Source organism: Panthera onca, chromosome B1 (assembly GCF_046562875.1).
Source record: "Panthera onca isolate mPanOnc1 chromosome B1, mPanOnc1 haplotype 2, whole genome shotgun sequence".
Lineage (NCBI taxonomy): Eukaryota > Metazoa > Chordata > Mammalia > Carnivora > Felidae > Panthera > Panthera onca.
In genome coordinates, this window is record NC_138342.1 from 99,894,094 (window position 1) to 99,908,942 (window position 14,849).

Below are 14,849 nucleotides of genomic sequence, written 5' to 3' on the forward strand. Positions count from 1 at the left end.
TGAGGGTTGATGGGGGGTGGGAGGGAGGGGAGGGTGGGTGATGGGTATTGAGGAGGGCATCTTTTGAGATGAGCACTGGGTGTTGTATGGAAACCAATTTGACAATAAATTTCATATATTGGAAAAAAAAAAAAAGATGGTGCTATTTAACTGAAAGTGCCCTCACTGCACCTTGCATACTGTCATGGGTTGAACTGTGAAGTCGTCACGGTGGGCCCTAATCCAGTATGACTGATGTCCTTATAGAAAGGACAGATTTGAAGAGTGAGATACACAGAGGGAAGACTAGTGAGGAGGCACAGGGAGAAGATGGCCATCTATAAGACAAGGAGAGTGACCTGGAACACAGCTTCCCTCTTAGCCCTGAGAAGCAATCAATCCTGATGACACCTGGATTTTGGACCCGGGAAATGTGAGACAACACATACCTGTTGTTTAAGCCATCCACTGCATGGTACTTTGTTACAGCAGCCCAAGCAAACCAATACACTTTAGATCACCTAGTTACTGAAAGGGTCTTCAGCTTTGGGGCCCCTAAGATTTACTGGTACGGATTTAGGGAATACCATGAAGCATGTGGAACTGATTAGAGCTAAAGAGGTGAAGTAAGCAGCTAAAGAAAAAATATCATTTCTCTTTAAAACAACATATGACATTGCTAGATTGGCCTTTGTTTACTGACAGAAAATACTGTTGGCAAGATGAACATACCCTACTTTGATCCTTCTGATCCATTTTTATTTCTCCATCCTTCTTTGTTTTATCCCCAGAGTTGTTGGCACTTTGGTTTCCGTACCTGTCATACTCACTTCGTGGGGCGGGCATCATAGCAGAATCAAGATAGCAAAATCAAAATCAACAAATGTTTATGAAGTGCCTACCCTATGCATGGCTTATGTTGGGGTTTTAGCCATGTCACAAAACACAGTATATTTGAAACATTACATTTCTTATTAACGCATCTGAAAGTTTGGAGTTTTTTCTAAAAGGAATAAGGTAGAAAAGTGATCCTCAAAGAAAAAAAATCCAAAAAGGTGAAGTTCTTTTCTTAAAGTTCTTAATTTTTAAATTTTGGGATGTTTGGTCCAAAATTAAGTAAACATATGTACATGGAATTAGATTTCCACATTCCATTCTAGTCATTTTATGGGCAGTTTTTCATATACCATAAAAATAAAAATGAGAAAGTGTTTTTAAAGCCTCAGTTGCATGCTTTGTATAAATAATGCATGCAGTATTTCTGAACCTAACTTTAGCCCTTCATTTTACAAAATCATTGGATTTTCAATGCTTGAAGGGCAAACTGGATGACAAAAGCCATTCTATCAACACCATCTTACTGTTTAAGTTCTTTTCATTATGGTAGCAATAATATACATGTTTTATTTCTAAAATCTTAAATATAAAATGCTCAGGAAAACTAAATAGTCCTCTGGGCATCTAAGTATCTTTAATATATAATTTAATTATATATTTCAAACTTGGACCTCCAAAAGTTTTAATTTTCCTGTAACACTGATATAATACATTATTTTTAGAAAATAATATTTTTATTAGAAGATAAAATTTAGCTTATGTTAAAAGTCAAATTTTTATATTGTAAAATTAGGCAAGAGACCAGCTCACTGTGGATAAAATCTCTCTAGGATATAATATTCTGAAATACAGAATTGGTGCAATATTGAGGCACCTGGTTAGCTCAGTCAGAAGAGTATGAGATTCTTGATTTTGGGATCATGAGTTCGAGCCCCACATTGTGTGTAGGGATTACTTAAGTAAATAAAACTTAAAAAAATGATCAGTGCAATATTAAAATGAGAAATCCATATATTTACCATTCTGCATATTTCCCCCAATTCACATAAGTATTAACTACATTCTTATTAGAATTACTTTTATTGAATTAGAATATTACTTTTCAACATTCCACCTACATGTCTACTGAACAAGTATTAATTTTGAGAACACTTTCATTCACATTCAGAGTTAAGGTACACAAGTTATCCTTTAAATACTTGAAAATAGTAATAGTCCAACAGCTCATTATTACAGTGTCAAAGGAGTAAAAAAATCTCAATTGTTTTTAAAAATGCTGCTTTGTATATCACTATTCCATGATTTCCTTCTCTAAGCTTCTGTTTTAAATATGTAGTCCTTTTTGATAAGTGGGAAAATAATAATCTCTTTGGATGGATAAATGGTAATATGATTCTATTCTAAAAGTATATTTGGCTCAGACATAATGCTCTTCAGACAAATGAATAGTTAATAAATGTATTACTGAAATTAGGACTCAAGACATTTACAATAATGATCACATATTTTATTAATAATTATCATCCTCAGCTTTTTAAATTTTTAAAAAATATGTCTAGAATCCTAGAATTAAAGATTTTCAGGGTAACTGAAGAGATTAGCTGCCTAACCATATGCATGTATTTAACCACACGGTCCTTCAGATAACTCAGATTATCATATTTTGTATAATATTTATAGTAGTTCATCGCCTGGAATACTGATGAATAACGTGCCTGAATACATCACTCCATAATCGAAATACCTGCTATCTAGGGCTAAGGGTATACATTTCTAGCAAATGTTTTTGTTTTTTTTTTTTAATTAAAAAAATTTTTATGTTTATTTTTGTGAGAGAGCACACAAGCAGGGGAGGGTCAGAGAGAGAGGGAGACAGAGAATCCAGAGCATGCTCTGCTGTGCTTTCCACTGTCAGCACAAAGCCTGAATCCACAAATCCTGATATCATGACCTGAGCTGAAGTTGGACATTCAACTGACTGAGCCACCCAGGCACCCCTTTAGCAAATAGGTTCTATCTCCCCAACCACATACAATCTTTCATCACATAATCCTGGGAGGATTACAATCCCCCAGAAGAAGAAAGGATTAAGAGAAGAGGACAAATGAAACGCAAAGTTGGAAGTATGGCTTGTAAGGGATAGAGTAGAATATTGTATTTCTACTTGGTATAATGCTAGATTAGTGCAGTGAGTTCTCACAGTTTAGAATACAAGGAGGAATCAACTATGTACTTTGACAAACTTAAATATACAATACAGTTAATACTGTGAGATTCAACAAGTTATGTTATTTTATAATGTGAAGACTTAGGCTTCACAGTCTCAAAACAGAAGGATACAAAAGGGGTTGATTCAACTCTAAGGTGAAAAGTAAAGACCACTTGGGATTATTTTAACATCTATTCATCAAAAAATATGTGTTTGGATATATAATAGAGCCATGGTAGTGTCTTGACAAGTCTTTTTAATATCTCCCTGTGTCTTATCCATTCATATTTATTCTGCCATCCTCAAAAGATGTTAAGATGTTAAGAATAGTCAGATGTTAATTAAATCTGTCAAGGACATGTACGTGCTCTCTGCTCACAAAAGGATCTTTATCCATAAATATTTCCAGACTATTAGATGAGCTACTTACCTTTTATCCAATCAGAAGTCTAGAGAAATTTGGAACTGGGGAACAGTATAAGACACTGATGGGTTTCTAGAGTAACAGGGTACCTTAAAAAGATGGATTGACTATTTTCTTCAGTGAATCCACTTAGGAACCCACTGAGAAATTTGAAAGATCTAGGTTAGGACACAGCAATGAATGGCTGGTGACCAATGACTGACAAGACCTTGGAACTAAAGAAGAAATAAATCATAGGAGAGAGAGCTATTGTTTTGTTCCGATTTTTTAAAATCCTGTCCCCAATTTTTCCTTAGAATTCAAGATGAATGAGAATCAGAATAGGGGACCGATGAATAGGGCAACAGACATTATAGCTTCTTCACTCAATATTTCAGATCCATGTGACTATAAAGATTTTTAGTGAGAAATGTAAGCTTCTAGGTAAAGAACAGTAACTTTAGGAGCAAAAATTTTATAACATTGGTGGAGAGACTCAAAAGTTGATTTAGAGCATTATTAGAAAACTGACTTAAAAAAGCCAAAGCTGAGAAATGTTTCACATGCCGGACCAGTGGATAGAGGTGCATGGGCTATTGAATTATGGATACTCAAAAGCTGTGGCCAGTCCTCACCCAGTGATAGTCTGTGTCCATTGCCACCAGGGTAGCAGGTGATACCAACATCTTCCCGATGGCTGCAGTCATGCTTTCCCCACTGCCTCCGGGAACACTGAGTGAAACTTGTTTCCTTTCCGGAGCAGCTGACATCATCCAACCATATGGGCCCTGTGCTTTCTTCAAAGTGGTTTGCAGAGGCTTGTTTGCCATATCTGTGGCAATAAAATAAACGCTGTGCATGGAACTGCTGTCTCTTGTGTCAAGGAACCACAAAACATAAACACAAACAACCTAATTAAGCATCACAACTCGAGGATATTTGTTCTTTCTCCTATCTTAAGGACACAGTTCTTAGAGCAGTGTTCACTCCAGCACACATTTTGATCACGTGAAAATTTCTGATAGATTCAACAGTCACCTAATGGATAATTAACTCATGAGAGAGAATGCAAAACAAGATAGAACTCCAATTTCTGACAATGGAAATAATATCATGAACCATAAAACCAGAACAGTTGTCTTGTCTCAGCTCTGAAGAGCCACCTGATTTCATCACCTTCTCTAGACCTCTTTGGTATCATCCCTTCCAAAATAAAACTGTGTATATTAGTTCAGTGATTCCTCAAACACTACACCCAGTCCATCATGAGACTTGCTTGGATTTCGGCCATAAAAATCAAATAACAGCAATGTTCTTAGCTTTTCATAAGGTTACATAAATCTGATTTTTAAATTTTTTAGAAATTATCTTTGTGTTCCAATTGACCTTAATTATAACAATGCACTACAAAAAATTATAATAAATATATACATTATAGAACTCGGTAAAATCTACAAAAAAAAAAATTGGTAACTAAGTCATTCATCCTTCACCAATTTTACTTTCTTTGTTCTGTAAAATCCAAATCTCCAGAAATCACTGAGCTAAAAACTATTTAAGGTGCCTTTCAGGCCTAAGAGTCTATGTAATTAAACTCTTACTCTTAAAATTTTATGTCAATCACTTCCCTCACTGAATGCTTTCATTATTTCTGTACAAAGAATATAAAGAGATCTTTCTGGCATGAAGTTTCCCAATTATTTTCCTTTGCACATATTTGATACATTTATCTAAGAAGATGAACATTTTAATAGATTAAAACAGTGCAGCTTTTAATTAATTATTCTAAGATTTCCCCTATTTTGCTGACTAATCAAATCTGAGCTAGAAAAAAAATTATCCTAAATCTCATATTGCTACCACTTTCAACTTATACCATTTATCCAAATAATGCATCATTCTGATTGCTGTCTGTCCATATCAACTATAGAACAGATGACAAGAGGTCATTTTACTTTGGGATTTTATTTGTGCAAAGAAACTTAAGAGTTCACCCATTCCTCATTCCAAAATGGTATTCTGCTTTAGAAATTCTCCTGTAAACCAAAAGTACATGTGGTACATGCCTATTTTACCTTCCAACACAATCTTATAGAACTGTTAACAAATATTAGTGAGAATACTTTTTGAACCATTAAATTCTGATTCTCTGTATATACAAGAAAAATTGAATATATTTGTAAAACAAAATTAATAAAATAGAAACACTAAGTCTCATTCTGTTGTTTTTATTAATAAGGAAAAATATGAAGATAGTGACTAATAATATTTATGAATCTTTCTAAATCTGTGAAAATAGAATGCAGTTCTCAGGTCTAACATTCACTTAAAGATGAAATAGTATTTATTAAATAATTCTTATTAATTAAGCATTAATATTTATTTGGTTTGTACATCATACCCCTCAACCCAATAATTATAACTGCACTGTCCATGAAAATTCAAAATATTGGGCAATAATATGTATTTATATCTTCATGATATCATTAGTTATAACAGGAAAAATTAAACTAACCTAAATATTAAGTAAATTATGACATGAATATTCAATGGACATTATGTTATCATTAAAAATTATGACTGTAGTACTATAAAGGTAAGAAATATGGATAGAAAATGCATGTACTTACTATTAAAGTTGTTATAAAATTATACACACAAATATAATAATAATGGCTTAAGAATGGAAAAATTAGGGGTAGTTTTTAATTTTTATTTTCTAAAATCTAATATTTTACATTACTTTGACAAATTTAAAAAATATGTTTAAACACGATCATACCTAGCTTGGATGAAAGTATATTTTTAAGGTTTAATGAGTATATGCAATTAGCTCTGTCTCAAGCATGAAATAATTTTGCCAATTTTTCCAAGCCTGAGAATTAATTCAAGCATGACCCAGAAATATGAAAAACAAGAAAGAATGGGCATTCATAAGCTTCATTCAAATATTAGCTAAAAGGCATCATTTGCAGACCAACTGAAATCTTTACTCTGGAATGCATTATGTGTGTGACATGAAATATATTGCCCAAAGTGTGATACTAGCTTTTAAGAGAGTAAGGTCAAGGGTGAGTTCTAAAGGTCATCTCATGACAAGAAGGCTGTTTTTCTCAAATAAAAGTGATAATTATCATCACATTTAAGCAAGGGATTGACACTGGGCTTGCCTGCAATTTTAGACACAATGATGTCAGAACTAAGGACATCTAGTAGCAGTGATGCGTCAGAAGAAAGTTGAGCATACAGTCTTACTTGAATGGACACAAAGAAAACCTAAAAGTCACCGATGGCTCCAATCAATTACTCAAGAAGAGGGGTGGTGACAGGAAAGGTAATGAGATAAAAACAAGGCATGGTTATTTGTCATCACAGAAAATGTTATTTTTTTTAATTTTTATTTTTTATAGTTACTCCATATATAGATAGGTGAATAGGCAGGTAGGTAGGTAGACAGATGATAGAGAACATGCACTTTTAGTATGATAGAAATTATAAGTAAGGATTGTAAAATGAGAATTTAAAAAATGTAACTTGCATTGAGCTGCATCATATCAATGGACCTTACTTAAATCCCAGTTGTCGGCAAACCACATATGTATTCAGCTCAGTCCAGCCATCATCGCAGACAGTCCCCCACCGTCCCCTATAATACACCTCCAGGCGACCCTCATGGCTGCCTTTACCACCTCCAAGTCTGATGACCCCATCTGTGGTAAGAAGGAGACACAGAGACTTAGCAAACCACTTATCAAAAAAGGAACAACATTTTAATTTCACTAAAATTATCACCTCTCTCTCTAGGCCTTTTGTTTAACTTATTTCAAGACTGCTCAGTGATCTGTCATTGGACTGTTTCTGAAGTATGACATAACATATATTTGTCCTAACAAAATATTCTTTTCTCCTTATTTGCACTTCTAATTTCTGATCAGAAAAATATACTCTGATATAATTCGAAAATAGTTATTTAGATTTCTCCAGATTAAATAATATTTGGGAAATTTCCTATAGCTTCAATCTCCAGAAGTATGAGAAAATTAGTCATTTAAACTTAAAAAATAAGAAAACATCGAAACTTGGAAATGGTTCAAAATTTTAACTGCAAATGAAAAAAGTACTGAAATACGAAGACAGAAAAAGCTATTCTGGTTAAAGTGTGGTCTATCATGTCAATGCATTTATTATTCCTTAGGCATTCATAAATTATAAAAACTGGGGTACACGTCTCACTTGTGTTCTTTTATTGATAATACAGATCTGAATTTGAAGCTTATGAATTCAATGAATAATTAATTCCCAGAAAACCCTGTTAAGAGCTGCATAGCAGATATATAATACATTTATCCCCCCAAAAGTAGATTTAAAAGCCATTTCCATGCAAGATAATCCAAACATCCCCAAATGAAACATATAAATAATCCTGGGGAAAGGTGATACTTTTCATGAATCTCTGGGATCTGTAAAGTAAATGGTCTCTTAGCAACATAATCACTTATTAATGTAATACTTTACAGTCTGCAAAACACTGCTACACATTTTACCTCATTTGACCATCACAGTAACACTACAAAATTACACTCATTTGAAAGAGGAGGAAATGGAGACCCAAAAAGATGATGTTCTCTGGCTTAAAATCTGGTATAAATTTTATATTTGTATTGTATATAAACATGTTATTCTGCTAATAAAAACAACAGCATGTATAGAACTATATAAATAAAAAGGTATAGGGGTGCCTGGGTGGCTCAGTCGGTTAAGTGTCCGACTTCAGCTCAGGTCATGATCTCACGGTCCGTGAGTTCAAGCCCCACATTGGGCTCTGTGCTGACCGCTCAGAGCCTGGAGCCTGTTTCAGATTCTGTGTCTCCCTCTCTCTGACCCTCCCCCATTCATGCTCTGTCTCTCTCTGTCTCAAAAATAAATAAACGTTAAAAAAAAAATTAAAAAAAAATAAAAAGGTATAACTTCAGCACTTCATGGGCCCTCCAAAGTTTTTATTTTCATTTTTTAAAGAAAGATTACAAACCCCACTTATTTTCTTCAAGTTCTTTTTACCATAGAAACAATGGATTTGTGATGACCCAACTTCTTGTCTGTCCCTTTCCCCCTTCTTCCCACAAAACATGTAAGTACATATGCAAACGCACTTATTTGTACTCAGACATGCCCTTCTTTTAACACATCCTGACCAGCATGCTGCGATTTGGAACAGTTGGAGAGGTGAGCGCTGGCAAGTTAAGTTGGTTCCTTTACTAGTGTGCTTTACCCGACAATCCCATCAATATGGTTTCACCAGTTAGGAACGTATTCGGAGTCAAGGCAGGTCAATAGATAAAAGAACTAAATATATACCTAGTATATGAAATTTATCATTGCACACTGATTTTGATTATTGGATTTGATTATTTCATTATATATTGCAACAAAATTGTATTTTTAGGACTGTATAGCTTTAGGGTGACAAATTCAGAAATATTTATGGATAAGAACATACCATTTTAATACACAGCTTGTGTTCATTTGGGTTTTTGTTTTTGTTTTTTAGTTTTATTTGTAGGATTTATTTGCATGCTCATTTATATTATCTTAAATTGAAGAGAAAAAAAGGTAAGCCCAGATGGTGGTGCGGGCAAGAGTTGGTAGATTAATGGGGTGAAATTCTTACCTGTCAGAGGGGTACAGGACACTCCAGCATCTTCTTTATGGTCACAGTTATGCTCTCCCCAGGAACTCTTTGGACATTGTTCAATAGAAAGCTCATTCCCAGTACAGCGTACCTCATCCAACATTATTGGACCAGAGCCTTCCCCAAAATATGCCTGGTTCCATGCTTTGGCAATGCCACTGAACAAACATAAGAATTCTGGATTAGACATTAAAAGTTAGTCTGACATAATTTCTTTTACCCCAGTAAAGGCATATTTATGATTAATCCATACTTCCCCTTACCAATTCACTCCCATAGCTCATATATGACTAGCTGTATTTCTTTCTTGTTCATTTGTTACTCTTTATATTTTTGGCCATCACAAATGTTTTAAATTTTTTTTTAAATGTTTGTTTGTTTTTGAGAAAGGGAGACAAAACATGAGCAGGGGAAGGGCAAAGAGACAGGGAGACACAGATTCCTGAAGCAGGCTTCAGGCTCTGAGCTGTCAGCACAGAGCCCAACATGGGCTGACCTGAGCCGAAGTTGGAAGCTTAACCAACTGAGCCACCCAGGCGTCCCGGCCATCACAAATGTTTTAGACTGCTAGTTATCCCCCAATATTTACTCTCCTTTTCTTCATTAGAAATGGAACCACAGATTTTTAGGAGGGCAATGGCTATCCTGAGTAAAGACCACATTTCCCAGCCTCTTCTCCTTCCAGATAACTGTTTGTTTTAAAATACACAGAGCATAACATTTACCACTTTAACCATTTTTAAGTGTACTAAGCACATTCTCATTCTTGTGCAACTATTACCACTACCACCACCCATGTCCAGAACTCTTTAATCATCCCAAACTCAAACTCTGTACCCATCTTAGATGACTAAGTTTTGACCAATGATATTTAAGTAGAAGTGTTGTCCTATATCACTTCCAGGAAGTATTTTTGTTCCACTCTCTCCTTTCTGCTGACTGCAAGGCAGAGGTGATGGCTAGAGCTTGAGAAGCTATATTGGTCCATGAGGTGCTATGTTAAGAATGACAGAACTACAAGCAAGAAAGAGCCTGGGCCCTGATGATTGTGGAACCACCATACTAGCCTTGAGCTGGCTACCTCTGTTCTCTTGAGAGAGAAGTAAACTCTTATCTTGCTTAAGCCACTGTTATTTTCAGTTCTCTGTTACTCACAACCAAACATATTTCTAACTAAAACATCTCTTGACCAAATTTATTTGTACTAAATTTACTTCTGCCACAATTCAAAGTGATACCACATTCTAGAATGTCAGATTTCACTCAAGATGATCATGATTGACTGTCAAAATGATTAATAACTTCAGAAATTGCAATTTCAACACCTTTTAGCCTTTTAATTTTTAGAGTAGAGCATTTATATTTGTGGTTATTCCCCATTATTTTAGTTGCCTTTTTCTCACATCATTATAACTACCTTGAGAATTTAAACCAAAATATATTGAAGGGGAAAAAAAGTTTGCTAAATGTGTATAATACCCCAGCAATGGCAAAGTTTTAGATAATCAACTTCATGGTTAAAGAAGAGCTTATTTGACTAATCTAGATACCATGGAAGTTTCTTCTAAGAGAACGTGCCTAAAACAAACCCGAGGGGTGGCTAGGTGGCTCAGTTGGTTAAGTGTCCAACTCTTGGTTTCTGCTCAGGTCGTGATCTCATGATTCGTGAGATCAAGCCCCGCACTGGGCTCCACTCTGACAGTGCAGAGCCTGCTTGGGATTCTCTCTCTTTCCTCTCTCTGCCCCCTGCCCTGCTCATGCTCTCTCTCTCTCTCTCTCAAAATAAATAAATAAACTTAAAATTAATTAATTAATTAATTAATTAATTAAACAATAAGGAAAACCCCCAAACATCTGAAAGTTAAACCCTTTAATACCCTTTATTAAAGGTATTAATAAAGTTAAACTTTTTAAATACCATTAAAGCAAATACTTCTTCCATTATCACTTGACCCACTTCCTCTTTAATATCCAGAGATTCTGCAAGGGGAAAGATAAAGGAATGTTTATAGGAAGAGGTGTGAAGAAAGCTGGAGGAAAGGAAAAATAGGTAGCTTATGCAGCATATTTTGGTGGAGTTAAAATTTTTAAATTTAGAATCCTGACACTTGAGTCATTACCTGATATTTGTCATACAGTAGCCTCTAAGAAGACTGCCCCAACAAATATTAAAGATTAATATCTAGAGCTAATCAGACAAATGTGAAAGGAAAAAAAATAATCCTAACACAAATGAAATTACCAAATGATACAACTTGGTGAGTGAATTTGTTTTGCTAAGGGATACATATGGCAGAACAAAAAGCCATTTCTACTCTTCTGGAAAGAAGGAATAAATGCTCAATTAATAGGATTTTTTTAAATGAAGTTTTCAGTTGTTTCAATGTATGTCTATGTACCCACAGAAGAGTGTAATATGGACACACATATACATGTTCATATATTACTGACCATGTCCAAAAGCTTATTCTTTCCAAGCTGAATCTTTGAAGAAGAAAAGCAGATGTGGAGACAGGCCTTCAGATTCAAATCTGGGCTCTATTTTTACCAACGTAAGCTGCCCCGGAGAAGTTACAAAAACCTTCCAGGCCTGAAATGCTTCTTTTGAACATAGGGATGATAAATGTTCCCTTGCAGGGTTATAAGAATTAAACTGATGCAAAGTAGGAACTGAATAAATGTTGGTACCTTTCCCAATCTGGCACTTTCAAGAAGCTTCCCCTTCATGGTTGATGAAGAGCATATTTTTCACTGCTAAGCAATTTATTTAAAAACCATTTGGCATTTGGTTTAAACAAACAGCATAGTTTTTGTTCTCCCTGCTCCCCAAAGGTAGAGTCAGGCAAGTGGTGGGCAGGGTTGAATCAATGAAAATCTTAACATTTTCTGGTTTTAAGGTTGCAAACATGGTTTAATTAATTAATTAATTAATTTGTTTTGAAATCATTTAAAAAAATTACTTATGGAAGTAATCTGTAGCCTGTAAGATATTGGACAAGTCTACGTTGTTTTTTTTTAAGGACCGTAAGATGACGGCCCAAAAGATCATTAAGCTATGACTTACATCACTCAACTTGGGATTCTTGCGGCAGAGACACAGATAATCGGAGGCCAAAAATTTCAAGCCTTTTAGTGCACGTAAGGCATTTTACCAAAACAATTGTAGTAACCAAAAAAAATTTTTTTTCTAAAGATAGCATTTATGCTCCTAGAAAAATATATTCTATACCCAAATGATCTTGTAATAGTAGTCTCTAAGGCTGTGAATAAATTAAAATGTTTTAAGTTGCCCATAGTAGAATAGATATCGCCTTCCAAAAGAAAGATTTTCATATAACATTCACACGAAATTGAACATGGGAACAGTGTAATACCCACTGAAAATAACTCTAAAGTCATGTACTGATGGTGAGTTAGTCCAGAATTTGGAAGCCCGAATAACTGAAATGTATTATTTTAAATATGTTAATATATTTACTAAGTTTGGTTCAAAGAAGGGAGGTGCTTGGAGATGCATTCCTGAGACCTGCGGCACCTTTTTTAACAGGACAGTCCAGGATGAAAGCAAAGAATCTGATCCCTTGCTGTGGCTCCTAAGCAGAGATCAGCAAACTCCCACCCAAGGGGTAAATTCAGCACACCACCTGTTTTTATATGGCCAGGAGTGAAGAGTGGTTTTTACACTTTATAAATGGTTGAGGAAAAATCAAATCAAGAATACAGTTTTTGACACGGGAAGGCCATATGAAATTCAAATTGGACTGTCCAGAAATAAGGTTTTTTGGAACAAAGCCACACTCATTCCCAACTTACTATCTATGGCTGCCTTTGTACTACAAAGGCACAGTTGAGTAGTTGCAAAGTCTAAAGTACTTACTATCTGGCCCTTCACAGGAAAAGTTTGTTGACCCTTGCTCTAAAGGAAAGAGATTAATGAAAGCAAATATGAAAGCTGATGTAGAGAACACTGAAAGTTGGAGAACACAGGCAGAGGAGACAGGATGACTGATGAAGGTCATGGGGAAGCCAGATAGGAAAGCTTTGGAGAAAGGAAGATTAACAGCCTCCTTGGATCATTGCCCTGGGATAAATGCCAGGAAAGAAAAAGATCTACTGAAGAAAATTTCAATGGGTACAATTCACTGAGCCAGGATTAGGTGCTATAAGGAATATGGAAGAATATAAAATTTGATCCCAACTCAGAAGCAAAACGTAAATTTCAGAGGGTTTAAAGAGGTAAATATTGAAAGAAAGAAAGAAAGAAAGAAAGAAAGAAAGAAAGAAAGAACAGGAAGGAAGGAAGGGAGGAAGGAAGGAGGCATCTGGGTGGTTCAGTCATTTAAGTGTCTGATTTGGCTCAGGCCATGATCTCATGGTTCATGAGTTAGAGCCCCATATCGGGCTTTCTGCTGTCAGCACAGAGCCCACTTCAGATCCTCTGTCCCCCTCTCTCTCTGCCTCTCCCCAACTCATTCTCTCTCTCTCTCTCTCTCTCTCTCTCTCTCTCTCTCTCAAAAAAAGAAACACTAAAAGGAAAGAAAGAAAGATAGGAGAAAGGAAGGTTAAGAAGTCACTAGAATAAAATAAAGACCATAGTATAAGAATAACATCACCTTGGGACAAAGAGGATTTCCTGAGCAAGATAAGAAACCCAAAAGTCAGAAAAACTAAAAAAAGTGTAATTTAACCACATATAAATTTAAATACTGTATAGCAAAACACACCATAATCATAGTCAAAAGGCAAACCAACAAGCAGGAAGAAATATTTGTAATATATAACAGCAATCAAAGAAAAGAACTCCTAGAAATTAATAATAATGTTATAATTACATTATAATGAAAGACAAAACAACCAACATAAAGTAGGGGAAGGGAGAAGATCAGGCTATTCACAGAAGAAATATTCATGGCTATTGAACAAATGACAGGTCAAATGGTCAGGTAATGGTCAAATTAAGACAATAGGAATGCATTCTTAGCTAACATATATTTTTAGAGATTTAAAAGATTAGTATCATTTTTTGTACAATATTTAGGCTAAAAGGTTACAGACTAAAGTCTTTTTATTCCCTACCCACCCCACTCCAAAACCAACCCTAAATTAATGATTAGCTGGGAGTGATTCAAGATAGGCTGGGCAGAGTAACTGAAATATACTGTGTTTCAAATATGTTAAAGATTATGTGATAGAGGTCCTAGGGAAAAACGAAAGGCCTGATTAGTTGCCTCTGAACTGCGTCCCTTCCTTAAGGGAGAACACAAGATACAGAGGAATAACCCCCTAGTCGTGACTCTGGGGAAAGTCATCTATGATAAAATGCTCTTAAAACACTACTTGGGTGTTTTATGATCTTCCTTATATATTTCCATATTTTCCATTATTTATAAATATTATTTTAATGATCACAAAATGTTTAATTGAAATAAACTAGTCAGAAAAAATTGAATAAATCTGATGACAACAACAAAAATGTGAACCAGGAAACTATAATGCAACACACACTAGGTTTTTCTGGCTCATTTTCGAGTTTATTAAAATTAAGAAGAATTTTACATATACACATATTCCTTCAGAGCCCATAGTATTTCCTGGTATCCTCGACTGTGCTGGCTTTTAGGGAACATCAAAGAAGCTGATGACTCTGCTTTTACAGAGATTGGGCAATACTGGGAAAAGCAACATAAAACTCATGGACTGTTAAAGTCAAATAATTGCCACGTGAATTCGAT

At 35.0% G+C, this 14,849-nt stretch overlaps 1 protein-coding gene and 1 long non-coding RNA gene across 5 annotated transcripts in view; both read right to left on the minus strand.

The window, feature by feature from the left end:
• Positions 1 to 14,849, minus strand: part of LOC144616145 (uncharacterized) — a 251,109-nt gene that overhangs the window by 138,846 nt on the left and 97,414 nt on the right. The gene's annotated exons all lie outside the window — the stretch shown is intronic.
• PRSS12 (serine protease 12) overlaps positions 1 to 14,849 on the minus strand; it is a 75,828-nt gene that overhangs the window by 35,736 nt on the left and 25,243 nt on the right. For all 4 annotated transcript variants that reach the window (XM_081795566.1, XM_060654302.3, XM_060654304.3 and 1 more), the window contains 3 exons: positions 9,097 to 9,275; positions 6,997 to 7,138; positions 4,064 to 4,260 (listed from right to left, as the gene is read on the minus strand). In XM_081795566.1, coding sequence (XP_081651692.1) covers positions 4,064 to 4,260; positions 6,997 to 7,138; positions 9,097 to 9,275 — 518 coding nt within the window. The remainder of the gene's footprint in view (positions 1 to 4,063; positions 4,261 to 6,996; positions 7,139 to 9,096; positions 9,276 to 14,849) is intronic.